The following is a 26,411-nucleotide window of genomic DNA, read 5'->3' on the forward strand; positions in this document are numbered from 1 at the left end:
ATAATAAAAAATTCTGCCTTAAAACATAAAAACAACATTATTGAGAGAATGAGCAGTGGGGTAGTAGGGATATCATGAATGGAATTCACAACTCTCAATGATTAATCAGATTAAAAATTAAATCTCAACTTCCAGTAGAGTTTGAGAACATAGATGTTTATGAAGCCCATCAGCATTACTGATGCACTGCCAAGTCACAGCTGTTCTCTATTTAATTAAGCATTCATAAAGTGAAGGTGGTTCTTCAAGTGATTGCTCATGTCCATTCCATGTAGGTGCGTGCGTATTGTGTGCATGAGTTGTCAGAAGTTTTTCCCTTAGTAGTTCCCTTTGGGCCAGCAGGGGAGCCCCCTGGAGTGGCGCCGGTAATAAAATAATATATACTCCTGCTGGCCCTCCACCCCCTCAGTTCCTTTTTACTGCTCCTGATGGTCATTGGAACATGCCATTGCAGCAGGGTGGGGGAGAGTCCTGGGTGTCTGAAGCAGCAGCGGGGGCAGGCTGGAACCTAAGCCCGGTGGCAGCATGGCCATTAGGGAAAGGACCTTCCCTAGTCCAGCAAATCCCCAGGGCAAGTTCCAACCTGTATAACACTTCTAAATTACAGATGTGATGGAAAAATTCTTTATTTAATACATTATTATTAATTTCATCTGAATTGCCCCATGACTTTCCCTTCCTAGATTGTCACATCTGCATGTAAAGTGCAAACAAAAAATGCATCCAAAGAATGGTGAAATATCCTTAAAATCAGAGTTTTGAGTAAAACCTGCCTAAATTTGTAATGAATCTTATACTTTTCACCCTGAGAAGAGATACATAGTGTATATATGGATAGTGATACTTGATTGTAGTCACTATTTTTGGTTACAGTGTGGGGTGGAAGATGTAGGACAACTGTGTTTTTCCACTGGGTATTTTAGTGCGAATTTGACAAGTGCTGACTTTGTTCCAATAAGCACTTAGGACCAATTATTTTTTCTATGAAGATAAACTCTGTTATGACATGTTTGATTTTTTACAAGTGTAACCAGATTTTGTCAGATTTAAGATGCAATAGTGGTTGTATTTGTCAGTTTAGGGGAGGACATACTGCATACATATGAATCCCACTTTGAGAGGCACTAACTTAATTTCTGATGTTGATGTGGTAGTTTTCATCAAAGTAGAGGCACCAAGCTGGTAAAAGCAGAGTACAAAGAAAACTAGTGGTTTGGTACAAAAGCTGTCACAATGGTTCTGAAAGTAATTAATAGTGTCAAAGGTGTTCTCTAGAGAACAGTGAAGTAGTAGTAGTCTTGCCAGGGTTTAGGAAGAGGGTACAAAAATGTGACGCAGCTTTCCATATTTCAAACTTTTGAATTTATACTCCCACTTGAGAAGAATGTAAATGTCTTTATTTAGATTCTGGAAGAAGGATATCTATCTAGACAGGGCAATTTGATTCCATTGCATTTCCTGTAAAAATGGATAATTATTTGTAAACTACAAGCCTCCTCTTTTTAGGCACCATATAGTGCAAAATCTGCTGCAAAATCCTACCTCAACACTTCACTGTGGTGCAGCGGTAACCCTGGCAGTCTGACAGCTATGGTTGCGGGTCGTATGCCCTGATAGGTCTAACCATGCTACAAAGGTTCTGGACTATCCAATCCAGGGAGGGGATTGCTCTCTCGGTTTTTCCCTATCCTTAGAGGTTGGAGGCTAGCTAAGTTTGAGGAGGTAGGCACGCCTGCCCACCTAGCCAATGGGATGGTTGGAAGTCAATGGCTAAAACAACACGAGTAAATGGGTTTTAGTCCCCTGAGTGTCGGGGTTTCAAAGAAATTTTAGTACAATTGACCATATATTTACTCTTAGCCAGCTCCTAGAAAGAGCAAGGGAATACAAACTTCCAATTTGCATTGCTTTTGTCGACTATGAAAAGGCCTTCGATAGCGTCAAGTTCAATGCAATATTAAAAGCTCTCATAGAGCAGGGCATTAACACACAATACATCAATTTGTTGAAGGAAGCGAATACTGGATGTACAACAGATATTACTCTCCTCGAAACTCCCCTTCGTATCCCAGTCGAGAAGCAAGGAGATATGATTTCACCGAAACTATTCACTGCATGCCTCGAAATGGTTATGAACAAGATCAGTTGGAGGAGTGGTGTCAACATAAATGGATAATGATTATCTCATCTCAGATTCACGGATGACATAGTATTAATTGCCGAAAGGACCAACCAATTGCAGAGCATGCTACAGAGACTTGACAAGAAAAGCAGTCAGGTCGGTCTGAAAATGAATCACTGCAAAACAAAATACATGCGATCAGACATCTTACAAAAAGCCTGAATAACAATAACAGGAGAAGAAATCGAAGAAGTGGAACAGTATATATATTGGACCAAGAAGTTAATATGCGCCAAGTCCTAAACAGAGAACTCTCGCAAAGGATTTGGGCAGGATGGTGTGCATTCAATTTCATCAAGGACGTCCTCAAAGGAAAAATCGATAAAACCACACGTACAAATATTTTCAATTCAATAGTGCTGCCAGCCATGTTGTATGGCAGCAAAACGTGGGCACTGACGAAGAGAGAAGAGCAGCGACTATTGGTAGCTGAAAGGGCAATGGAGCGAGCTAGGTTGGGAATTTCCCTTCTGGATCGTATTCCAAATGAAATGATCAGAGAACACAGCGGTATGAAAGATATTATCGTGGAAAGCAGACATAATAAAATGCAATGGGCAGGTCACACAGCACGGCTCATGGACAACAGATGGACCGCAATTATTGCCAAGTGGTACCCGCTAGCACAGAAAAGACCATCTGGTCAACCTCCAAGAAGAAGGGAAGATGACACTGTTTTGGACGAACGTGGAGAAGAAAGGCAAGAGTACGAGAAGAATGGTGGACGTGTTGTGATTGGCACAATCTTAATGATAGCTGAAGACTGATCAATCCAGGTGATAGTGCAAAGTGATAGTGCAAAGAATTTAATAGACTTAAAATAATCAGTATTTCCTTCATTCATACTGTCTCAGCCAATTCATATTAGAATGGTCAATAATGCTAGTCAGGGTATTTGAAATAGATTTTAAATTCTCATATTCAGTTGCTACATTAAGGCTTTATTTATGTGAGGGGTTCTTTTGTCAGTATTGGAATGAAGAATATATGTTTTCAACAACAGCAACAAAACCAACTGTAATCCAGGAGCCAAACATTTCTCCATGCTATTGCAGTAGATCTTGCCCCCAGGCATAAGCCAAAAAATTAAATATTGAGTCTCTCCTTCCATGCCCATGTACAGAAAGGGCACATCTATGCTGCAGGGCAAAAGTTGAAATAAAATATGTAATTTCAGCTATGTCAATTGTGTAGCTGTAGCTGAAATAGCTTAATCTAGCTTTTGGCGCTGTCTTCACAGCAGAAAGTCAAAGGAAAAACACTCATCCTCCAATTTCCCTTACTCCTCATGAAATGAAGGTTGTAGGATTCAGCATAAGAAGTCCTCAATCTCAAAATTATTTCAAAATAATGGCTTGCTGTGTAAATGCGCACTGTGTTTTTTTCAAAATAGCTTCAGTTATTCCAGAATAACGCTGCACATAACATCTTGTGCTGCCCCTTGGAAATGCTGCCCTGGCACTTCAAAGGGGAAGTGCTTCATGGAGCCCGGGATCAGCTGGAGACTCTAGCTGATCCCGGGATCAGCTGGAGACTCTAGCTGATCCCAGGCTCCATGCAGCACTGCCCTGCTGAAATGTCATGGCGGCGTTTAAAGGGGAGGCGCATGCGATTAATCGCATGATTAATCGTGATTAATTTTTTTAATCTCTTGAAAGCCCTGTATCTTTAAAATTGAGTTATTTTAAACATTTTTAAATAAAATATTTGTATGTAGAAGCATTAAGGAAAATACTTAAACAATCAACCATGTGCTAAATTTTCTTTTTTGCTTTGATATTTTTTTAATAGAGAAGTTCTGTGATGGTAGTGATTCAATGATGTAACTGGGAAAGACTTTCCTTTAAAAAAATCATCTGTTACAATGTTATGGAGACTTAACCATAGAAACTTAAATTGGTTTGGGTCCAGCAGTGAGTGGATTATGTCAGTAGATTATGTTTACAAGTGGGAATTACACCATTGTTATATGGACATGCATATAAGAAGTTAGAGGCCACATATGTGTACAAGGTGTTTTAAAGGACTGGATTTACAGACACAAACTGTACTGAGTGTACTCACTTACAGTTGAGGGGATATGTTACTGTTAATCTAGCTTTGAGGAATGCATTTATAAAATGCTTATATAATAATCCAAGTGATTTTTGAAGGATTGCAAAAGGCACTGTGGGGAGTGTTTAGGGGATGAGACATTATAATATACTCCATTCCATTTGTGTCTAAAAAATGACCTTTAAAAGCTTTTGGAGTGTGACTGATCTTTTTCTGAATAAGACCACTGTGTTTAGAGCATCACATATTAATAGAATCCATTTATAGTACATTTCAGCAGGCGGAAGAGGTTTTTAAACTGCTCTTGAGACACACCCTATAGCACATCATGTTAAATACACTTCTACTACTGTTGCTAAGATACTTTTTTGTGTTAAAGAACAAATGAAAAAAATAATCAAATGAAATCTATTCAGAAATTAAAAATCTTTGAATCAAGTTTTATTTTAAGAAAAATGGCATGATCTTAAAATGTATTTATAGCAGCCAATGTATTAATATTAGATAATTCTCTATGAAACAGTTTTGTTTTTCAAGGCATAATGTATCATGGCAATGCACCTGTGCAGCCACTCTTGTCTGTGCAAAGTGAAAATGAAATGCTCCCAGTCTGATGGTAAAGTTTTACACTAGCTTTGCATTGATGAAAATCCTTATACTACATCTACTGCAGCCACCATCCTAGGTTCAGTTGGTTGCTAACTATTAATCATATATGACAAAAAATGTTGTCCTGCCCCACTATGAAGCCCCACCTATTTTTAGAGGCCCTGCCTCTGCTTGTCCCATCCCCCCTCCCTCTGTCACTCACTCTCCCCCATTCTCACTCATATGTTCATTTCACTGGACTGGGAGAAAGAATTGGGATGCAGGATTGGGTGAGGGCTCTGGCGGGGGAGGGGGGAGTTGCAGGCTCTGGGGTGAGCCAGGGATGAGATGTTTGGGGTGCAGAAGAGGGCTCTGGGCTCCAAGATGGTTCTGAGCTAAGGCAGGAGTTTGGAGTGTGGGAGGGGCTACAGTCTGATGGTTGGGAATGCAAGTTCCAGAAGGGAATGTAGGGGTTTGAGGAGGCTCAGGGCTTGGCAAAGAGTTGGAGTGCAGGAGAGGGGAGGGTCACAGTCTCTAGGCAGCACCTACCTTGGGGGGCTCCCCAGAAGCTGCAACATAGAACCATAGAACACTAGAACTGGAAGGGATTTCAAGAGGTTAAGTCCAGACCCCTGGCTTCATGACAGGACCCAGTACCATTTAGACCATCCCTGATAGATGTCTATCTAACCTGCTCTTAAATATCTCCAGAGGTGGAGTTTCAACAACCTCCCTAGGCAACTTATTCCAGTGTTTAACCACCATGACATATAGAACATTTTTCCTAATGTCCAACCTAAACCTCCCTTGCTGCAGGTTAAGCCCATTGCTTCTTGTTCTAACATGTCCCTCACCTGTTAGGTGGAGGCACAGGCAGGCACATTGCCACTTCTGGGGGAATTTGTTTGTACAAAGGTTTATACTTGATTGGTCACATAATCTTTTTTTAATGTTTTTCCGCATGTTAACTAAAGTATTTTTATCCGAGGAGAGGAAAGTAACAAAGTCATATGACATAGGAGTCTAATTGCACATCTTAAATAGTGGCCAATTGTCAGACCTATAGACTGACATACCATCAGAAAAACATGGCTATTGCTCAAATTCAGCAGAGCATGTATATGTGCTTAACTCCATCTCTGTTGGGAAAAGCTTTCATGCAGATGCTTGATTTCAATTGGATTTCAATACATATTCAAAATTAAGCACATATTTACATGCTGTGCTGAATCAGTGGCTGTAAATAGTTTACTTAGCTATGGATAAAAAGTTTGTACTGCACTTCTTCCAATTAAATCTAAGAATCCTCACAAACACAGCATGCAAGAACATCTACTATGCTTAAGGTGTGTCTCTGTTGACATTCCACTTTTGGCAGGCATGAACCCCTGCACTTCTGATCAGAACATTTTAGAACCAGTGCCCATTCAACCCATGCTTTCATTTTACATGTTCTCATGTGCCATTTCAAGGCTATTTAGGGCTGTGTTGGTATCCTCTGGTGATTTTCAACTGTTTTTAGCCACATATGGAGGCTAGATATGTGCCTATTTGTGCACATGTTGGGTTTTTAAAAGTATTTTAGCTTGATAGTTAATTCTTAGTAGTAGTAGGTTTCGTACTGTATAGCTGTAAGACCTTTTGTTCCCCTTGTTCCTTTTCTTAAAAACAAATACACTTGTTTGCTTGTCCCTGAGTGAGTTGCTTGAACAAATTTTCATCTGTCCAGGATGCTAAGCAACCTGGGCTTTGAAAATGTTCTTGTTGAGAGGCATTCTGTTGATAAGCACTTCTAATGTATTCATTATTTGATAAACTCTTGTATTCCCAGCAATTTTAATATCTGCCCTTCTTTTAAGGGAAAATCCCTTACAAATAGGGAAATTCAGTATAGGTAATAAGGCTTGCTCCAACATTAAGACTGGCATTGGACTTGAGTACAGGGACCCTCCACTTCTATCAGTGAAAAGTCATCTTCATGATCATGGTCACAAAGAGCTTTCAAAGGAAAGATAACATGGAACTTCAACACTCTGTATGAGAGCAGTGTCATCAGCCTGCCACTGGTGCCAAAAGCTCCCCACTCTAAGGGTGTGTCTAGACTACAAGATTTTTTCGAAAAAAGTAACCTTTTTTCAAAAAAATCTTTACCTGCTTCTAGACTGCTGCCACATTCTGTCGACGGTAAATAGAAAGAATGTGGCGGTTTTGTCAACAGTAGTAAACCTAGTTTTACAAGGAATAACGCCATTTTTGACAGAGATCTGTTGAAAAAAAGTAGGTGGAGAGGGGGGAAGCTTTTTTTTCTAAAATAAAGGCCACCAGGAAAAAAGCCCTGGTGGACACTCCTTGCCAGACCTTTTACCTCTATTGTTCCTGTCTGTAGCCATCTTTTAAAAGCAAGGGCACCCAGGAGAAGCACTGTGGCAGCAAGCCAGCTCCAAGCAGGACTCTGACCACTCGGCTGTTCCTGGTAGGCCCGCTTACAGCCATGTCACAGGCAGAAGTCCCCCTGAGACTCCCCCTGGCCCTTCTAGGGACACATCCCAGGACCAAGCCAGGGGTACCAAATGCTGGGCACCATCATAGTCTGGCCTTGAGATCAAAACTTTCTTGGAGCTCTGGTCTGAGGCGTCGTCTCTGCAGGCCCTGCAGTCCAGGAGGAGAAATGTGGCCTCCACCCTGCACGCTAGACCAAGTGCAAGCCAACGTCTCAAGGAACTATGGCAAGGGTATGTCAGGGCCCCTGAGTGCAGTTCCCGGTCTCGGGAAACAGCATACTACTGTGACTACTACAAGGACCAGGACCAGATCCTGGGGGTAGGGGAACCCCTGTCTCCGGAGAAGGTTGTGGAGTCAGAGATGGAGAGACCTGTGCAGCAGTGGCTGCAGCTCCAGGATGACATCCCTGAGGACCAGCAGCTCCAAGATGAGGAGGAAGATGCCAGGAGCACAGTTTCCCTCACCCAGGAGCTGGTCCCTCAGACGCAGGAGGTCTCTTAGGGTATGTCTACACTACCACCCTAGTTCGAACTAGGGTGGTTAATGTAGGCAACCAAAGTTGCAAATGAAGCCCAGGATTTGAATTTCCCGGGCTTCATTTGCATTTTGCCGGGCGCCACCATTTTTAAATCCCCGCTAGTTCGGACTCCGTGCTCACAGCTACACGCGGCACGGAGTAGGTAGTTTGGATTAGGCTTCCTATTCCGAACTACCGGTACACCTCATTTCACGAGAAGTCCATTCCACGGGCTTCATTTGCAATTTCGGTTGCCTACATTAACCACCCTAGTTCGAACTAGGGTGGTAGTGTAGACATACCCTTAGATATCTTTGGATACTGGGGAGGGAACATCAGGTGAGTGCTGTGAGGGTCCAATACACAGGGCAGGGGAGGCAGGAGCAAAGGGGATGGTGCTGATCACATCCTGGGGGACTCCACACATGGGCGACTGCAGGCAGGGCTCTCCTATGCCTGCATAGGAAAGTCATTGGGCTCCTTGGGAGAATCTCTCCCTCAGGGCCTCCCAAATACGAAATCCTGACTGATGGGCTTGGCTACCTCCCTGCCACATGAGCCTGTGTACCCCACCCTGGGAGGAAGGCCTCCCCTTTCCTCTCCACCAGGTTGTGCAGCACATAGCAGGCAGCAACCACATCAGGGATGTTGCGTTCCCATTATGCAAGTGAGCAGGCACCTAAACCTGCCCTTCAGATGCCCAAAGGCGCATTCTACCTGCAAGCGAGAATGGTTCAGGTTAGAGTTAAACAGTTCCCTGCTCTCATGCACGTGGGATGGCGGGCCGCAAGTGGATGTCTTGGAGTTGTAGGGCAGGGACAAGCCAGGCACACAGCTCCTGGAATGTGGACTTCTGCATATGGTCGTTTCAAAGCCAAGCCTGGTTGTCCCACTGCTCCGTAACAAGATGGTCCCACCAGTCTGAACTCGTGCCCAACCTCCAAACTTGCCACTCCAGGAATAAGTTTGGGGGCAAGGGCAGTGGAGCTGCAGTCCGAGCAAGGGGCTCAAAGCTGGGTTCTGAATCCAGATCTGGCACGATCATCATGATGGTCTTATGTAGATGCTGCAGAACTTCTAGCATCACAGTGTAGAGCCATCGCCTGTTCAGGGACAGCTCAGACTCCATATCAAAAAAAAGATGAAAAGCAGAAAAACTAACCAAAAACCAGACTTCTGTGGTGTCCCTGAAAGCAGGGTAACCTGAGCAAGCACTGCAGCAGCTCTGCTGTCCCTCTCAGAGGTAGGCAAGCCAGAAGCAGCAGTAGAGAAACGGCTGTCGAGGGGGATCCCTTTAAGCACAAGTCTCTGCAAAGGGCAGGCAACTGCCCCCATACTCTGCTGGAACTGGTTCCAGCTGCCATTTTTTTTGAAAGAGCATCCAGGCAGTCTATCTTGATGCTCTTTTTTGAAAAAGCCTGTTTCGAAAAAGGTGTGTTGTCTAGACGTACCCAAAGTAATAAGGAAAGGGATAAGATGAACAAAGTCACAGGAGATTACAAGCTGTGAGAGGAGTACTACAGAAATTGGGAATTCTGGGTACCATGAACACACAAAGACTTCAACTAAGACCCATGCCTCAGCAGTAAAGGTCTGCATACCGAAGACTACTGCTATCAGAAAGACAGAATTCACTGGAATCTGTGATCCCCTCAGTACCGAAGTCAGTGGTAACTGGAGTTCAAGATGTGTTTCCCAAGTTCTCCACTACATGTCCTCCTCCTCCTCTGCTTTGGAGTTACCTCTATGGGCTTTGCAGTAGAGTAGAAGCTGGTTCACTGGATGCAGCCCTGAATACCTTGAGAAGAGGGGATGAGGATAGGTGGGTGGAATGTGCATTCTGAAAAGACTGCTTCCAATGATCTCAAAGATACAGGAGCACAGGTTCACCTAAAATGGCACATCCCACAGGGAGATACATCCTGAAGAAATCTCATTACTGCACAAGTAACCTCTCCTTTGGAGATGCCAGCTAGCGTTAGCATTTGGGATCCATAGTGTACAACAGAGGACGTATATTCCTGGTTCCAGGAGACCCTGATTTGGGGCTTAGTGGAGTCTGATGCATTAAGAAAGGATGAATGGGAAAGAGACAAGCAGGGGGAAAAGGGTATCTTAGAATTAATATAAAGCCACATCATGTGAACTACTGAGTGTCCTCAGTTCTTCTTGGAGAAAAAGTGTGATGAGGATAATTAGCAACTTACATGGAGTGAATAATCACTGAATTATGGAACAGCACTTTAAAGTTAGGCATGGCCCCTGTTATACATAATGACATTAGTCAGAATTAAGGATGGAGTTTAAACATCATCAAGTTTCCTTAATTTCATGATTTTAAGTCATACTTCTGAGGTGATTTCTTCTATTCATGCGCTAAAATACATCATATTAACCATTTACTGTTGAATGTGTTCACAATTTACATAAAGCACTGGAATTGTCATCCCAGTGTCAAGAATGGACATTCTTTGCTCCAGGTAGCTAATGTTTTGAACTTATTTTAATTTAAAAAATGTTAAAAGAATAACAAATTCAGTGTTTTGCCTGAGCAAAAGCTTTGGTATTATGTCCTATGACAGAATATAGCCATTAAATATTATTTAAAAGTAGATGATTTATTCACTTTGTTTTTATTGTGACTCTAATAAACTCACAAGGGGAAAGCTACTAATTAAACTATATAAGTTATGATTCTTGAAGCTGTTCTGCTTGGTCGCATAAATAAATACTTTATATGAAAATGAGTATTTAGAGATCTTTAAAAATCTGTATAATTCATTCAACAATGGCAGTTCCAAAGGAATTATTATTTTTTCATGTAAACAAATACTTTCTATTTAAAATAGTTACATGTGAGGCTATTGAATAAATCCATATTTACCTATTTTAATATATGCATATTTCTTTTACACATTCCAGTAACTATTTTCAAGTATTTTCATAAGTTTTTTTTAAATTGTCATCACATTTGCTGTAATAGGGATACAATATAGGGATGTGTTTATAAAATAAGGCACTGTTTAAGTGCATGGTGAATATCAATATTAGAGATGGGCCCAAGGCAGACATGGGAATCAAGTTCACCAAAAGTCATTGACAAAACTCCTATTGATTTAACTGGTGCGAAATTAGATATGGGTTCATATCTACATCTCTCCAAACACTTTGGATTGTTGATATTGTGTTCTTGTTTAGTCAAGGTCCTAGTTGTAGATGAAGGATTTACTGGGGACCAGGACAAATTTTGTTCTTTTAGTTCAATGGTTTTCAACCTGACATCTATGGTCCATGGGGGTCCACAGACTATATTTAAGGAGTTTACAAAAGATGTTCATTAGTATAGAATAGTAGTTAATGACTTGTGGTCCTGTTGTTTGAGGCCATGATCCTGCAATGACATTTCTTAGGTGATTACATTTAGGACATATACAAGTTATCTGCATTTTCCTTCCTTAATTTCATTCCATTACTCCTGGTTAAAGTCTATGTTCTCAGCTATATAACTTCCCATCTTGTACTTTACTCTTTGAAATTTCTTCATTGGTATCTTTCTGTAAAACAGCAAGAAACATATCATGTAGAAATATTATACTTCTCTACTCCAGTAAACATCAAGTTTTTTTTTAACTATTTATTATGTGGCAAATTTAGAGCTCGAGCCTGTAGCACTTTCTCATATGAATAATCAGTCCTCAGGTGGTTCAGATGGGTAGCAGAGCTAGTCTATAACAGGAAAAACTTAAAGTCTAGTAGCCCTTAAAGACTAACAAAACATGTAGATTCATGTGCTTTTGTGGGCAAAACCCACTTCTTCAGATGACTGGAGTATAAATCCAGATCCAAGAATAAATAAGGGAAGGGGGGAAGAGAAGGAAAAAGAGGAGGGAAAGACGAAAAAGAGAGACAGTGAGTAGGTAGTTCAAATAGTCACAAGAGGCTGTTAAGAATCATTAGCACCTCCATTGGTTGGTTGGTTAAGTCATTAATAGGTGGAAGATAGTGTGTAAGCCATCCTATATCCCGGTTCAGACCATTAGCATAAGAATTAAACATGTGAATGCAGTTATGTTCCTATCCTTGTGTGTGTATTGGGCTTGTGGAATTGGTCTGAAACAAAACAGTGACTTGGAGATCCATTAATGAGTGTCCAGGAAGATTAAAGTGTTCTCCAACAGGTTTTTGTGTGTTGCTTTTTTGGATATCTGATCTGTGTCCATTAATTCTTTCCCATTGAGATTGTCCAGTTTGGCCAATATACATTGCAGTGGGTCATTGCTGGCATTTGTTGGCATAGATCACATTATTGGATGTGCAGTTAAATGAGCCTTTGATTTGGTGGCTGATGTCATTGGGTCCAGTGATGAAAACGCTGGTATAGAGTTGTGTGCAGAGTTGGGATCCGGGCTGTTTTCAGGGGTGGGTTCCTGGATGATTATGATGGAGGTGTGTTGTGTGGTTATTGGAAAGAATTTGTTTGCTAGGGACTTGTCTGTAAGCGAGAAATGGTGTTTCCTCCAAGGTCTCAGAGTGAGAGATCATTTTCCAGGATAGGTTGTCGAATCTTGATAATAAATTGGAGGGGTTTACTTTGTGGACTGTAGGTCATAACAAATGGAATTATGTTGTTTTCTCTTCTGGGCCTGTCTTCTGGGCCTGTTCTTTAGGTAGTTCACTTTAATCTTCCTGGACACTCATTAATAGATCTCCAAGTCCTCCCCTCCCCCTTTTTTTCAGACCAATTCCATAAGTCCAATACACAGAGAAGGATTGGAACTTAACTTCATTCACAAGATTAATTCTTATGTTAATGGTCTGAACTGGGATATAAGATGGCTCGCATACTATCTTCCAACTTTTAATGACTTAGCCAACCAACCAACCAATGGAGTTGCTAAGGATTCTTAACAGCCTCTTGTAATTATTTGAACTATCTACTTACTATCTCTCTTTTTCTTCTTCCCTTCCCCATTTTCCTTCTCCCCCATCTCCCCATCCCTTATTTATTCTTGGATCTGGACTTCTTATACTCAATCCTCAGGTGTTTTTCTTGAGGTCTTCAGACTTATTGCATTGTTTGTAAACTCTTTTGGCTTCTGAAGATTCTGTTTACTTCCTATTTGGTAAGGATGCTTATGTTGACTAAATTTCTGATTCTAGCTTCTGTTCCATATGCCCACAGAATCACTGAATGAAAGGCTCAGTCATTTTTCTGCTCTATTTACAGTTTCATCTAGAGACACTTATTCTAAAAACAACTCCATTTCCACCCTTATGGTTTATGTGACATTTCTTCTGAATCAAAAATAAATCTGCCAATACATATGAGTCCCAAAACCTCTCTGGAGTTGTCACGTCACACTGAATGTCAGTTGATGAATCAATGAACTATCATTCTAAAATTAAGCATTTTTGTTGGAGAACTGATTGTTTTTTTACTATAGAAATCGGTGTATATGTGCATTCCTCTTTAAGACTATCACAAATAGGTGCACTTTCTTTCTGTATGCATGTTGTCTCGCTGATTTAATTAAATATTTTAAAATGAACTCATTCTTTTTGCTGCAGATCTGTTATCATAGATAGCTTGCCTAACATTTCTGAATTATAAAACATGGATGCACTTAACAACTAATGATATCTAAAATAATTTTTTTAGGATTCAAATAGTTATTTTATTAGTGGTCTAGAACACTGGGTAATCTGTAAGGCATGTAATGCATTTAGGATTACTTGCTCATTGGCAAGATCTGTGAATTAATTTATTCTGATATTCTCACATATATTTAAAAGCCAATTAAAAATGCTGCTGGTTATCTCAAATTAATTTGATACAAATAAATCATGCTGTGAAGTGGCAATGCTTTATACAGTGACAATATTTGTTTAATATTAACCATTTATTTACTTTCTTTAAAAGTAATGTTTTAATCCACAAGTATCTTTAAATAACTTCATATTGACCGCAGTTTGTAAACTCGCAATTTAACTGTAAGTAATAAAATAGCATTTCAATAAACTTTAGAATGTAAGAACAACAAACTATATCTGTATTACTGAAGGAAAAATAACATTGTAACACTGGGAAATTTCATCTGATCTTGAGTAGAAGGTCTTTTTTTTTTCTGTCAAAGAGTCTCATACCTCTGCCCTACATTGGAGAAACCTCAATTGGGTATAAGAGCGTCTTTATTATCACTCTAAATAATAGGCTCATTTTGACCTACCGTGAAGAAATACCAAGGAGTACAAGAATTTAAACCCACTTATGTGTGAACCTCTGAATACCACCACAGTCTCCAAAGTACTCCCCATAGCCCTCTGTTCTCTAAGGTACTGCAACGGGGATTGCATCCAAACTCAGCCATTTCTTTGGGGAGATTCATTCAACAATCATTTCTACATGGATTTCCAATAAAAACTGCTCGGTCAGCCTCACCAGTGGAGATCTGAGTAAGGCCCAGACAATATATAATGGGTCCCCATCACAGACTTTATTAGGAATGAGGGAAATGATTAAGCAGTTTATGGAAGATGAGGGCTCAATTCTGAGAGGTTTGTTTTTGTTTGGAATAATTCATTTTTGATAAAAGTCCTGGAGAAAGGGATTGAAACTGCTGCTATTTAGAGTATTATTCATCTTCCTTCTTTGGAGGTTTTGCTTACTGTCCTTTGTGCTCTTAACACAAAAACACTTCTCTGGTTTCTTGGAACTGATATTCTCCTCACCAGAACCAGTCTGGCTTCCAGTCATGTCCATTTTCCCATTCTGTGGCTGCAGAGGATATCATATAGTCAAAATTCACTCATTAATGGGACTTTTCAAGATGTTTGTATGATTTGAATGAAATCAAGTGTCATGTATGCTTAGCAGCTCTTTAAAATTAATTCTATAGCAAAAGCACAGACAGCTATTTTTAAGAGGAAGTAGCCTAACCACAGACAACATGAATTGTCTTTTTGCTGTTAAGAAGGAGTGTATTAGGAAATGTGTTAGGAAACATGATAATTTAGGATAAGCAGTAAAATTTGTAAGAGTAAAAATCCTTCTTCTGAGTCGCTAGCTCTTGAGTAACACAACATATCTGGTGTAAGTAGAAAACATTCCTTGCATCTAATTACAAGAGCTTCATCTCATTTGCTAGCTCTTGAGTAACACACCAAATCTGGTATAAGTAAAAACAAAATTTTTTTGAATCTAGTTACAAGATCCTCAGCTAATTTGCTAGCCCTTAAGAGAATTTTTTTTTTTTTTTGCATCTCAAATTAACCACAAAACTGAATAGACAATCAGAGATCAGGCCAAAAATACCCTGCGGTAACGACTGCAGGTACCTCATCATCTACAACTCATTCTGGAAACTGAACTCACGTGCTGCTCTCTGACGACAAGAGGCAGGAGGTCCATACCGAGGCAGGCATTGTAACAGCATTCGTCATCCTCTACCTGGCCAGTAGAGAGATGCTGCTACACCTGATCGGGTGAGTCAAAAAATCTAACAAAAAGAGTAAAAAAACTAACAAAAAGATTCTAAAAAATCAAGAAAAACAAAGTAATATTGATAAGCTATAAGATCAAGGATCCTCATAGTTGCAGTTCTTTTAAAATTAATCTAGAAGAAATTAAAAAACTAGATAATGTTAGCTGATGTCACTAAGTATCCTTGTAATCATGCTAGCAGAAACAATTTGCTTTTTGTATTTTTCTTTTTTTAATTTTATTATTCATTTTCTTTTAATTCTTAGCTGTTATCTTTTAACTTTGTAATTCATTAAGTGGCAACATCAATAAAGTTATGCTCATTAATTAAAACACAAATTGGTATTTGGTCTAAATATATTATGACTTCCCAGGTAAGCAAGGGGGCAGAACAGAGTTCTGCACAGTCCTAGCAGACCCAAGGGAAAGGGACGGTTTGCTTAATTGCGACCACTCACAGCAGCAAGAAATCAGAAAAGCCTTATTTAAGATTAAATTGAACAAAAGGAGCAGACTATTGCATTTTTTGAAGTGGGAGAGAGAATTTCAGTGAAAAACCAAAAGATCTATATTATGTAGCTGTTTGTAAGTGGTGAATATCTGTATTAGGCACTCCAATCCTGCTGGACTTTAACTGCTGTTCAGTCACTGAGCAAAATTTGTGAAGTGGATTATGTTTATTGTGTAAGGCACTTTAATATATCAATTTCTCATTTGTCTTTGACCATGAGGCAGGATTAATATTTGTGACTTTAGTTCTTAAAAGACAAACAAAAATACTTAACAGGATGTGGACTTTTGGGCCCATTTTCTCACCTTTTAATCCTTATTTTTTATGTTCCCCATATTTTCCCCCCTCTAAATCATTAATGCGTACTTGCTTCGCTAGCTTTTGTTGGCAAGTTACATCATGTGTGTTTCCTTAATGTGGTTTAAAATATCTCGACATTGGGCCTCTCCCATGGCTCCTCTCCTGGCTTCTGCCCCAGGAGAAGCAGGAGGCCTGACCTCCTGTGGCTCACCTGCCGAGGTCTGCTGCCCCAGCCTGCTCCCAGGGCTTTGCTCCCTGCCCCCGGCCCTTGGACATGGCAGTGGCAGCTCCTCCTAGGTTCCCCAAACCTGGTTCTGCATGCGAGGCAGCAGCAGTTGTTCCTCATGGGGGACGGGGAGAGGGAACTCCAGGAGCAGCTGTTGTCAGAAAGGGACTCTCTACCACCAGGTCTGCTGCAGACCAGACCGGATCAATTCCCACCTGCTCTCAACCTCTATGGCCAGGGCTCTCTGGTCTAGCAACATCTGTGGTCCTGTGGGACCAGGGAGTCCTGGATGAGAGAGATTCAGCCTGTACTTAACAGAGCTGTCATTTATTTATTTTAAAGGAAACCCAGCTTTCTCTTGGTAGCAGTAAGTATAACAGTGTGAGTGATTTAGAAGAAAGCTTCAGTCTCTTAATTTGATACCATGGTTTGTGATGTAAATAACTGTTTAAGATGAAGCTGTACTGATGCACAGGAAAAGTTCAGTTTCTTGAAGAAAAATGATACCAGTGACTTTAATAATCAGGTTGCTTTGATACAGAAGACTGTTAAATATGGAGGGGGAAATGTTTGATACAGAAGGCCATTAAATGGGGAGGGGGAATTGTTTGATTCAGAAATGAGTGAATACATAGCGTATATGATCACAATACGTAAATGCTAATAGCCAGTGGTAAAGAAATCCAGTGGGCTAAGTGTTTTCCGTGAGTAAAATGGCAACGTTTATACCCTTTTTTTATACAATAGTCTTGTTTTATTTTTCATGTTCTTTTCATGGTTATTGTTGCTTCCATTTGATATTTCATAGTTATTGTTTGATATTTTCATATAAAAATGTTGAGAATGTGGTTTTTATCCCTGAATTGTGGGAGTTCTTTTTTATATCAGACTAAGAGGCTAAAGCAGTTGTTTTCAACACATAGATCAGGACCCTAAAATAGGTCACAACCCCATTTTAATGGATTCATCAGGGCTGGCTTTACACCTCCTAGGGTCTGGAGTTGAAGTCTGAGGCCCCTTGCCAATGTCTGAAGCCTTTGGCCAGTAGTCCCTTATACCTATGGTGGTGAGGCTTTGGCTTTGCACCTGGGGGGCATCGGGCCCCTGTCTGGGAGGTCATGTAGTAATTTTTATTGTCAGAAGGTTGTTGTGGTGCAATGAAGTTTGAAAACCACTGGAATAGAGCATTGTATAACTTTAAATATGCTGCTCCATATAAATAATTGTTTGGGTCAGTGGATCTGGTGCTATGGGATGTGCTGCAGGGGCAGTGGACCAATCCCAAATGTTAGAAGTCTGAGTGTGCTCAGTAGGTCTACATACTATGGAACATCTTTCAGCCAAGCCAAGCAGTTGGTCAGCAGCTTTAAAGTCTGGCACATCAGCTTTATATACAGTAATTCCTCATTTAACACTATAGATATATTTCAGAAAATGATTGAAAATGTGTTATGCGGGGTCAATTTTCCCATTGAAAATAATGGAAAAGGTGCGGGTTGCATTTCAAGCTGTGGTGTCTGTTGGAACTGGGACATGAGGTCAGGGGAGAAAGGGAACTGAGTTACAGCAGGGAGGGGAGGTGTTTGGCTCTGGGGAAGGGAAGGGGAGGAGAGGAGAGGGGGATTGGGTTAGGAATATGTCCCTGTGATGGGTCTGCTGGGACCCGCACTGCATCTGGTGAGAGGGGGTCACCAGGGAACAGCGAGGCGAGCTGCGAACCCTCCACCGCTTTGCAGGGAGGCAGGGATAGCCCTGTGTAGCCACCAGCAACGGGCCAGCTGGGGAAATCGTGTTATTCTGGGGACAGTCATGTAATTCAAAAAATGTTCCCTAAAAAAAAATTGTGCTATCACGAAAACATGTTAAGCGGGCACATGTTAAATGGGGAATCACTGTACTCACTTTTCAGAAAAGCAGTGCACTTCAATGGTGAAGCTGACAGAAGGGAGAATAATATATTTCTTTACGTATTACCATTGTTGGTGACAGACAAAATCCAGTTTAGATTTAAACAGTTCTTTTTTAGCCTTTATGATGTACATTTTAAGACAGAGCTATTACTACAAAGGAATTACATATACCTGCACAAAAAGCCAGAAAAAGTAAATGATCAAGTTATTTTCCTTAGAGACACGGTGACTCTTTTCACATCTCTGGTTTTCTCCTGTATTTTCTCCAGGCTGTTGTTAAATTTTTAATTTTCTTTTTGTAACTTAGCACAAACTCATGCTACAAAGCACTTCATTTGTCTTTACTTATATGTTACATTCTAACCCCCTAATTAAAACCTTCTGCTGAATACATTAGAATAACTAACCTTAATTAATATGCTTTTGAATATTCTGCTCATACTGATTTCTGTTTGTTTCCCAACATACACATTTTTTTGGTTCCACTCCCACTGGCTTCATCCAAGTGGTTTTATTTTTACGGTAGTTGTTCATTTCACTGGTCTACTTTTCATGGTGCTGAGCTTTTACTTGTTAGCATCTCTTGTTGAGGGGAACAAGGTTGTAGACCTGATAAACTGCAATGCTCATAGCTCTCTCTTGACTTTTTGCTTTAACTTGTTTTTTACTTAGGTCAGTTAGTTTTATAAATAAGCTACACAAGTCAGGTTTCTGATTTGTAAACAGTTGTAGCAAAATCTAAGGTGTGATATCAGCAAAAATATACAAAAAGGAAACATCACTATATATTCTTGCCATCTTTTATATATTAATTCCTCTAACACTTTTTAGTATATGTTTGGCTTACACAAAATGTTACACAGTTCCCTAGCACTTTGACTGATGTAGAAAGAGTAATAACAAAACTTTTGTGTTTTGGAGACTGGATGTGCTTGCTGATACATACAGATCATTTAGTAATATTGCTTATGGATATATAGCAAAGGTGACAATTACTTCACAATTTGTATCTTCTGTGCATTGACTGCTGCATTTACTTTAACTGATTAATGAACATATCAAATCTTTCTTTATAATTTCAGATCTGCCATGAGTGAAGTTCAACAGAAAATGTTACAGCAGTTTTGTCTCTGGGAATGGTTGGCTGTAGGAATTGTGATTGTTACTGTTTTTGCTGATTGTTTGGCCCAGAATGATGATGGTAAGCATGTTTTTATTTTACATTGTTACCTAAAGATACTATAGTGTAAGGACATTGTATTACCCAACTCATTTGGTATTTAATGGACTGAAGTATTAACATATAATGTTTTAAGAAGACAAGTTATAAGTGAAAGTATATGGCCATTGAATGCTTAACTATCACAACTGTGTCCACTAGGGATCCAATACAGAGAATGTATTCAATAACCTGTGGATTACAACCAAAATCAAGAAACACATGAATACAATTAAAGGTATAATATATACAGTTAATTCTAGCATTGATATTTGAAAACAATTTAATGACTATATGCTTGCAAGTATGCTACTCAGCCCATTTTATTTGGAAATATACCAGTTACAGTATCAAAATTATTACTTTATAACAGAAGAAGACATTTACTATGCCACTATATTAACATATAGCTCAACCAGCCAAAACTTCAGTTTAGGGAAAAGATCTAAAGTGAAGAACCCAAGAAAAAGAGTAGTGCTGGAACTGTAAAATTAATGCCTGTTTTTTCTTCATTTAATTCAATAGATATATGTATGAGGGATGCATTTGATTCAGGATTTATAATCAAATTGCAAATGTACATTATGTTTAAAATGTTGATTTAAGAAACAAATGTTAACAGGAAGATGAGAGAAAGATCTCTTTGTGTGAGACTGGTCCAGTGAAAGTAAAATGAAAAACTATTAAGAGACATATAAAAAGAAGCAGTATTTCTTTCTTTAATGAAACTACTATTTTTGGTATACAATATTTTTAATGTTACATTCATGTTAGTTACTGATTTTTGTTAGGTTTCCTTTTTTAAATTTAGAAAAATAAACATTGGTTGAAAGTTGTACCCCTTTATACACCTCACCAGTACACTGATTTTTTTATTTTATTTTTTTGTCTTTTATTTTATGTCGAAATGGGCTGATTTCCAAAACCTGAATTTTTATTTTAACATTTCCTATTGTAAAGTAATTTCAGCTATGAATGTCTTTTCTTTTTTCAGTTTTGTTTGATATCCATGGTATTGAATATTCATTGTTTCCTCATTCCTTATTTGTGTAATATCACTATGATTTTCACCATCAAAATGTTTTATCTAGTTGCTCTGAGGCAGTGAAGGAAATGAATTGCTCTCGTGCTTTTCTTGACATAGCTTGACTTAGTAACATTTTGAGAAATTGTTACTTTTAACCTATTACCTACAGGTTGGACCTCCCTGGTCCAACACTCTCTGGATCTGAATCATCCCAGACCAGGGAGTTTGCCGGACATGGGGAGGTCAATGCTCTGTTGCTGGCTGTCCTGCTGCTGGTTTCTCTCCCTGAGGCTCTCAAGGCTGGGGTTCCGCTAACTCTGACCTGGTTGAGGGAGTCCCTAACCAGAGCTGCCTGGCCGCCACCAACCCTGTTGAGCCACTGCTGGCCAGTACCTCCAGGGGTTCCTCAGAGTTTCCTGGCCTGGAAGCTGCCTGGCCACTGCCTGCCCCACTGCTGTGGCCCAGCTCCGCTGCCCTTGAGGGGATTCCTGACCAAGGCCACCCGGCCGCTGCTGAACCTGCTGTCACTGCTAATTCTCCTGCTGGGGCTGGGACTGCTACCTGCCTCCTGGTGCTGCTAGCCAGGGGTTCCCTAGACAGGGCTCCCAGGCCACTGCATGACTCCACTGCCTCTAGGGAGTTCTCAGGGTTCCTCAGCTGGGGCCACTCTAGCCACCTGACCCCAGGGTGAAGGCTCCCAGACACCATCTGGCCTGGCCGACACTAGAGTTCCCCTGCCTAGCCCCTGGTGGCCTAGCCTGGGACTCCATAGACCCCATTTTCTTTGTACCACCAACATTTGTGGCCTTGCAGGACCATGGATGTTGCCAGACCACTGAGTCCTGGATTTAAGAGGTTCAACCTATATGATGTTTATCATGGTAGCCTAAAGATACAGTCATGATGGAGGTGTTTTGCAAACACATTGTAAAGGGCAGTCCCTGCCTTAAAGATCTTGCAAGATATTTAAGGTAAGTTATAACCAGTGGGTCTTACTATCTGAAGGAACTAGGGAAGGGAGAATGATGGAAATAGTAATAAAAATATGGATTTACATGGGAAAGGTTTATATACAGCTAGAGCAAAAAATATAATATAAATAAATGTGTGTTGAACAACCTTATGGGCCATCTAATTTCCATTTTCAGTTGGCATTTTCTGATTATTGTAGAAATTAAATTAATTTTGAATAGAAGTTTGATAGATAAGGCATTATCTTTACAGTCTAGTTTAAGGAGACCGTTCCATGCATAAAGGAGCAGCGTAAAATTAGATGATATATGCCATCAAATGCCAGCAATGCCTCTCTGTCATATATATTGGCCAAACTGAACAGTCTCTATGACAGAAGATAAATGAACATAAGTCTGATATTGGAAATGGTAACACACGGAAACCTTTTTTGGGTCAGGGGCCTCTGACCAATAGAAAAATCAGCTGGGGGCTGCATGAAAGTGAGCAGGAGAGGGGGAAAAAACCCTATTGAGAAGCAGAAAGACCGCCTTGCACACCAGAGCCTAGGGAGGCCCAGTCTAGGAGATTTTTATGGGCTCCCCTACACTCTGAGAGACACAAAAATGAGTTCAGTGTGTGGCAGGGGGAGGCTGGGAAGTGGGCTTGAGGTGTGGGGTCTGGGCAGCAGGGTGCAGGAATGGGTTGGGGATTGGTGAGTCTGGGGGTTGGAAGGGTTCAGGAGCAGGCTGGGGGTGGGATGGATGGCTGGTGTGGGAGTGGAGTGGGGACGTGGAGTCTGGACGGGAGGGGGGCTGCAGGGCTGGAGTGCCAGCCTGATTCCCCAATGCTGGGGGTGGAGCCCCTAGCCTCAGGGGACAGATCCAGGCAAGCCAGGGGCCGGGTTTGGCCCCTGGCCCATAGGCTCCCACCCCTGCTGTAGGGAAACATTTTAACCTGCCTGGGCACTCACTAATGGATTTAAAGTAGCCATTCTTCTAAAAGGGAATTTCACAAGCCAACTACAGAGAATGGATTTCCACTCCACTGACCTTCACATGCAAATTTGACACAGTATCCTTTGTCCTTAACAAAGACATTCACTGGATGGCCCATTATAAAACCTGTCTTCCTTACATTTAACACATCATTGACCTAAAAAACTAGGTATGTGACACTTCCAGCCCACTCAATTAGTCTCATTAGCACATTCAGTTCTATTGACAGGTAAATTTTTTCCTCTCCATTCTTTTTCTGTTATAATTCCAATAGTCCCTTTTTTTCTCCACTCAAACTCATCTGAAGAAGTGGGTTTTGCCCATGAAAGCTCATGATACTACATATATTTTTGTTAGTGTCTAAAGTGCAACAGGACTTCTAGTTGCTTTGAAAGTTACAGGCTAACATGGTTACCTCCTGAGATCTTTTAAAATGAGATGGCATTTATGGAAGGGACTATAGAAAATGGAAGTAAATGTTATTTTTGTTAAACCTAGGTAGTTCAAATTAAAGCTCCTAATTACGTCCTGCAATGAGGAGTAACGGTAGTTCAAATTAGGAGTCGCGGGCAGGTAGTTCAAACTACCGGGTATTTAAAAATGGCGGCACCCGGGAACGTGCAAATGAAGCCTGGGATATTTAAATCTCGGGCTTCATTTGCAAGTTCAGATGACTACATTAGCCACCCTAGTTCCTCATGTTCTCTCTCTCTTTATATATATATATAAATATTTTCTGCCGAGTGACAGAATGACGTCATCATGCTCTCACGTTATCTGGCCGTGAAAACCTCTAGAGAGGGGGGTATTGATGAGTGCAGTGAGCAGCAGATGCAGCTCCCAAGTAAATGTTATTTTTGTTAAACCTAAAAAGTCTTTGTTATATCAAAGACTGAATTTTTGTGACCATTCAGTCAGATAATTATGTGATTATCAAAGTAAACCATGAACAGTTTGCTATTCTGATGCCTCTAAACAAAATTGTTGATTATAGCCTGACTTGTGACATAAAAGCACTTAATATCATGATACAAATTAGAGTAGAGAAGATAAAGTAGGAATCTTCAGTTTTATGTGAGATTTAGATAGAAATAAAATATTAAAATTTACTATCATATACCAACATCATTCTTGTCTTAGCTTTCTCACCAGAAGTGTATTTAAATAATTATACAAGGCTTCACATTTACTGTGCTTTAATATGAGAGAAATCTGTTTATTTATGATTCTGCATAAACTTATACATTTAATAATATTTTAAGCTGCAGCAAATGTGATGTAGTATTGTATACTGACTTCTTTCTTACAGGTTTACCTCCCTTAACCAGGACTCCCTTGTCCAGCAACGTCCATGGTGTGACATGGACCATGGATTTTCCTGGACCACAGAGTCCAGGAACAGGGAGGTCTGGTGGTGGGGCAGGAGAGCATTAGGGGGCACTGGTGTGTGTGAACAGGGAGGTCTGGTGGTGGGGCAGGAGAGCATTAGGGGGCACTGGTGTGTGTGTGTGTGGGGGGGGGAGGGGTTCTGACCTTATTAGCAGCCATGGAGCTCCAGCCCTAAAAGCAGCCAGGGTGTTCTGTCCCTGGCTGTGGAGCTGCAGCTCTGGCCCTCTGCCTCAGCTCTAGCTCCCCAGCTCCAGCCCTGGCCTCAGAGCCTGGTGGCTGCGGAGCTCTGCTCTGTCTACAGAGCTCCGGCTGTGACGTTTCACCCTGGCAGCAGCATCGCTGATGGCATCTAGAGAGCTCCAGGGGACTGGGGCAGCAGTGGGGTCAGGCTAGAGTGTTACCCCAGAGTCTCAGTAACGAGCATAGTCTTTTGAATTTATTTAGAATTTAGGATAAGGGATCTGATTGATGTTAAATGCTCTGGTTACCAGAAGGGAGGCCCCTGACACCGTATCTGATCACTGGTGATTTTTCCCCAAAAAACCACGCTTAGAGTCCAGATTAAAGTTCACTAATAAATTGTAAGAATTTAAATGGACAAGTGCATGAACAAGAACAAAAACAATCACCAACAAATCCAACCCCCACCCCAAAACAGAAGAGAAGAAAGACAGAAAGATCCCCAATACAGGTAAGGTATTTATATGTTACAAAGTCGCTGCCGTCAATGGTGGTACTGGTGCTTGTAACCGTCTACCTTTGGGCTCAGGTGAGCCCTTAGGGAGGAACCGCAAGTGATCCCTCACAGTTCTGGTATGATTCTCATTGAACCTTCACCACAACGGAGTGTTTCAGGGACGATGACAATGTTATGGTCCGAGGCAGGTAGAGATCAAACACCTCTGCTTCGTGTATTCCAGATCACCAGTGTTGAGCCTTCACTACAGCGTGGTGTGGGAACCCACCGCAATTGTGAATGATCCCTATGCCTGTGGCACTGTGCTGTCCTCACAGACACAGACCGAAACACTGACCACACCCACCCTTGGGGTGCAGTGCTTTTTTTTTTTTTTTTTTTTTAAGAACCTTTGGTAGGTAAACTGTAAACTTGTGTAGGGCAGTGTGCACAATTTCGGGCTGGGTTCAAAGGATCTGCGTGCCTGGTGCAATTTTGGTACTGAGTGCAGACACTCAAGGCAGAAAAAAGTTCAGCTGTCCTGTCCAGAAACTCCATTTTGTTTTCCGTTACTGATGGCAGCAATTGCTCCTTTAAGTGTGCACCTTACCCTCATCCTAGTTACAACAACTACATTATGAACATTATAAATAAATCAGCATTACAACACCACTCTAACAAGAGCCCTAACCCAGTGGCAGCACAAGCCAAGTGGAGAAGGACCTTCCCTGGTCTAGCAAACCCCCTCATTTGGGACCAGTGAGGTCCAAACTGTAGCTATTGATGTAAGATGTACCCCAAAACGAATCAGTGTTTTTTTTACACACAAATGACTTCTAGTTCACCTAAAATCTTTTTATAAAAGGACAAGAAGTGAGCTAGAAGAGTCTCCAGAGCTTTTAAGCTGTATATTTCTTTTAGAAGTTAATATGAATAAATCAAATTTCATATCTGTGAATTGTTATATACACAGTATTTATGAATTAGTTGCCTTTCACAATACTGTAATCTCTTATTTCTTGTTGTGATAAAGCATGACATGCATATTAAGACATATCTGCATGTACAATGAAATATAGAATATGTGAAAATTCAGAATCTGAGTTTGAACAATTTCTCTTGAATCTTCTGATTACCTGCATCAGGCAGCTGGATTCTCTCAATTATAAAGATAGGATAGTCAGTGACAAGATTCAGACCTGGATTAAAGTTCAGATTTTGAAACATTCATTCACCCTGCCATGTCTGAGAATTTTCAGGTCAACCAACCTGGAGCAAAAAGTGCTTTAGAAGACCTGTCCATAGACTGTGCTGTTGTGGCTGCCTCAGGTATTTCTGTTTTGCAGAGGCTTTCTTCAGGATACATGTTCTTGTCTACTACACTATGCAGGAGAAGAGATATGTCAAGTAATTGAACACCAAGTAATTTTATCTCCAAAACTACTAAATGTCATAGGCCAAATCTATATAATATAGGCCAAATCTTCATTATCATAGAATCATAAAATCACAGAATACTGGAACTGAAAGGGACCTTGAAAGGTCATCAAGTCCAGCCCTCCTCTCCTGCCCCATTCTCAGGGCAGGATCAAACACTATCTAGAATGATCATCCATGATATATGTCTATCTTTTCTTTTAGGGATGTGACTCTCACTACTTTAGGCACATGGAGTTCTTTGCTATAGCTTGGGGGATACCACAATTATAGAAAAGCAAAACTATTACAAGTAGTGTGTTGCTAAAGAAAATAGAATAAAATTAAAAGAGACCACAAACAATAATGACTGATCACATCAATTACAATCTCTTCTCTTTCTCTCTGGAAAGCTTTCAAGAGAGAATACACATTCCAAGAGTAGGTCTTCTCTTGGACAGGTT

General features: G+C 40.6%; 1 protein-coding gene across 17 annotated transcripts in view; it reads left to right on the plus strand.

Moving 5' to 3' along the window:
- The window catches only part of PCDH15 (protocadherin related 15), a 1,467,631-nt gene that overhangs the window by 712,251 nt on the left and 728,969 nt on the right, over positions 1–26,411 (plus strand). For 11 of the 17 annotated variants that reach the window (XM_075935032.1, XM_075935037.1, XM_075935036.1 and 8 more), the window contains one exon: positions 19,354–19,472. In XM_075935032.1, coding sequence (XP_075791147.1) covers positions 19,361–19,472 — 112 coding nt within the window. In that variant the 5' untranslated portion in view covers positions 19,354–19,360. Of the gene's footprint in view, positions 1–14,710; positions 15,327–18,848; positions 18,872–19,353; positions 19,473–26,411 lie in introns of those variants that run through there. The other 6 variants (XM_075935045.1, XM_075935028.1, XM_075935041.1 and 3 more) reach the window with 6 other exon arrangements.

Source organism: Pelodiscus sinensis, chromosome 8 (genome assembly GCF_049634645.1).
Source record: "Pelodiscus sinensis isolate JC-2024 chromosome 8, ASM4963464v1, whole genome shotgun sequence".
In the NCBI taxonomy this organism is placed as follows: domain Eukaryota; kingdom Metazoa; phylum Chordata; order Testudines; family Trionychidae; genus Pelodiscus; species Pelodiscus sinensis.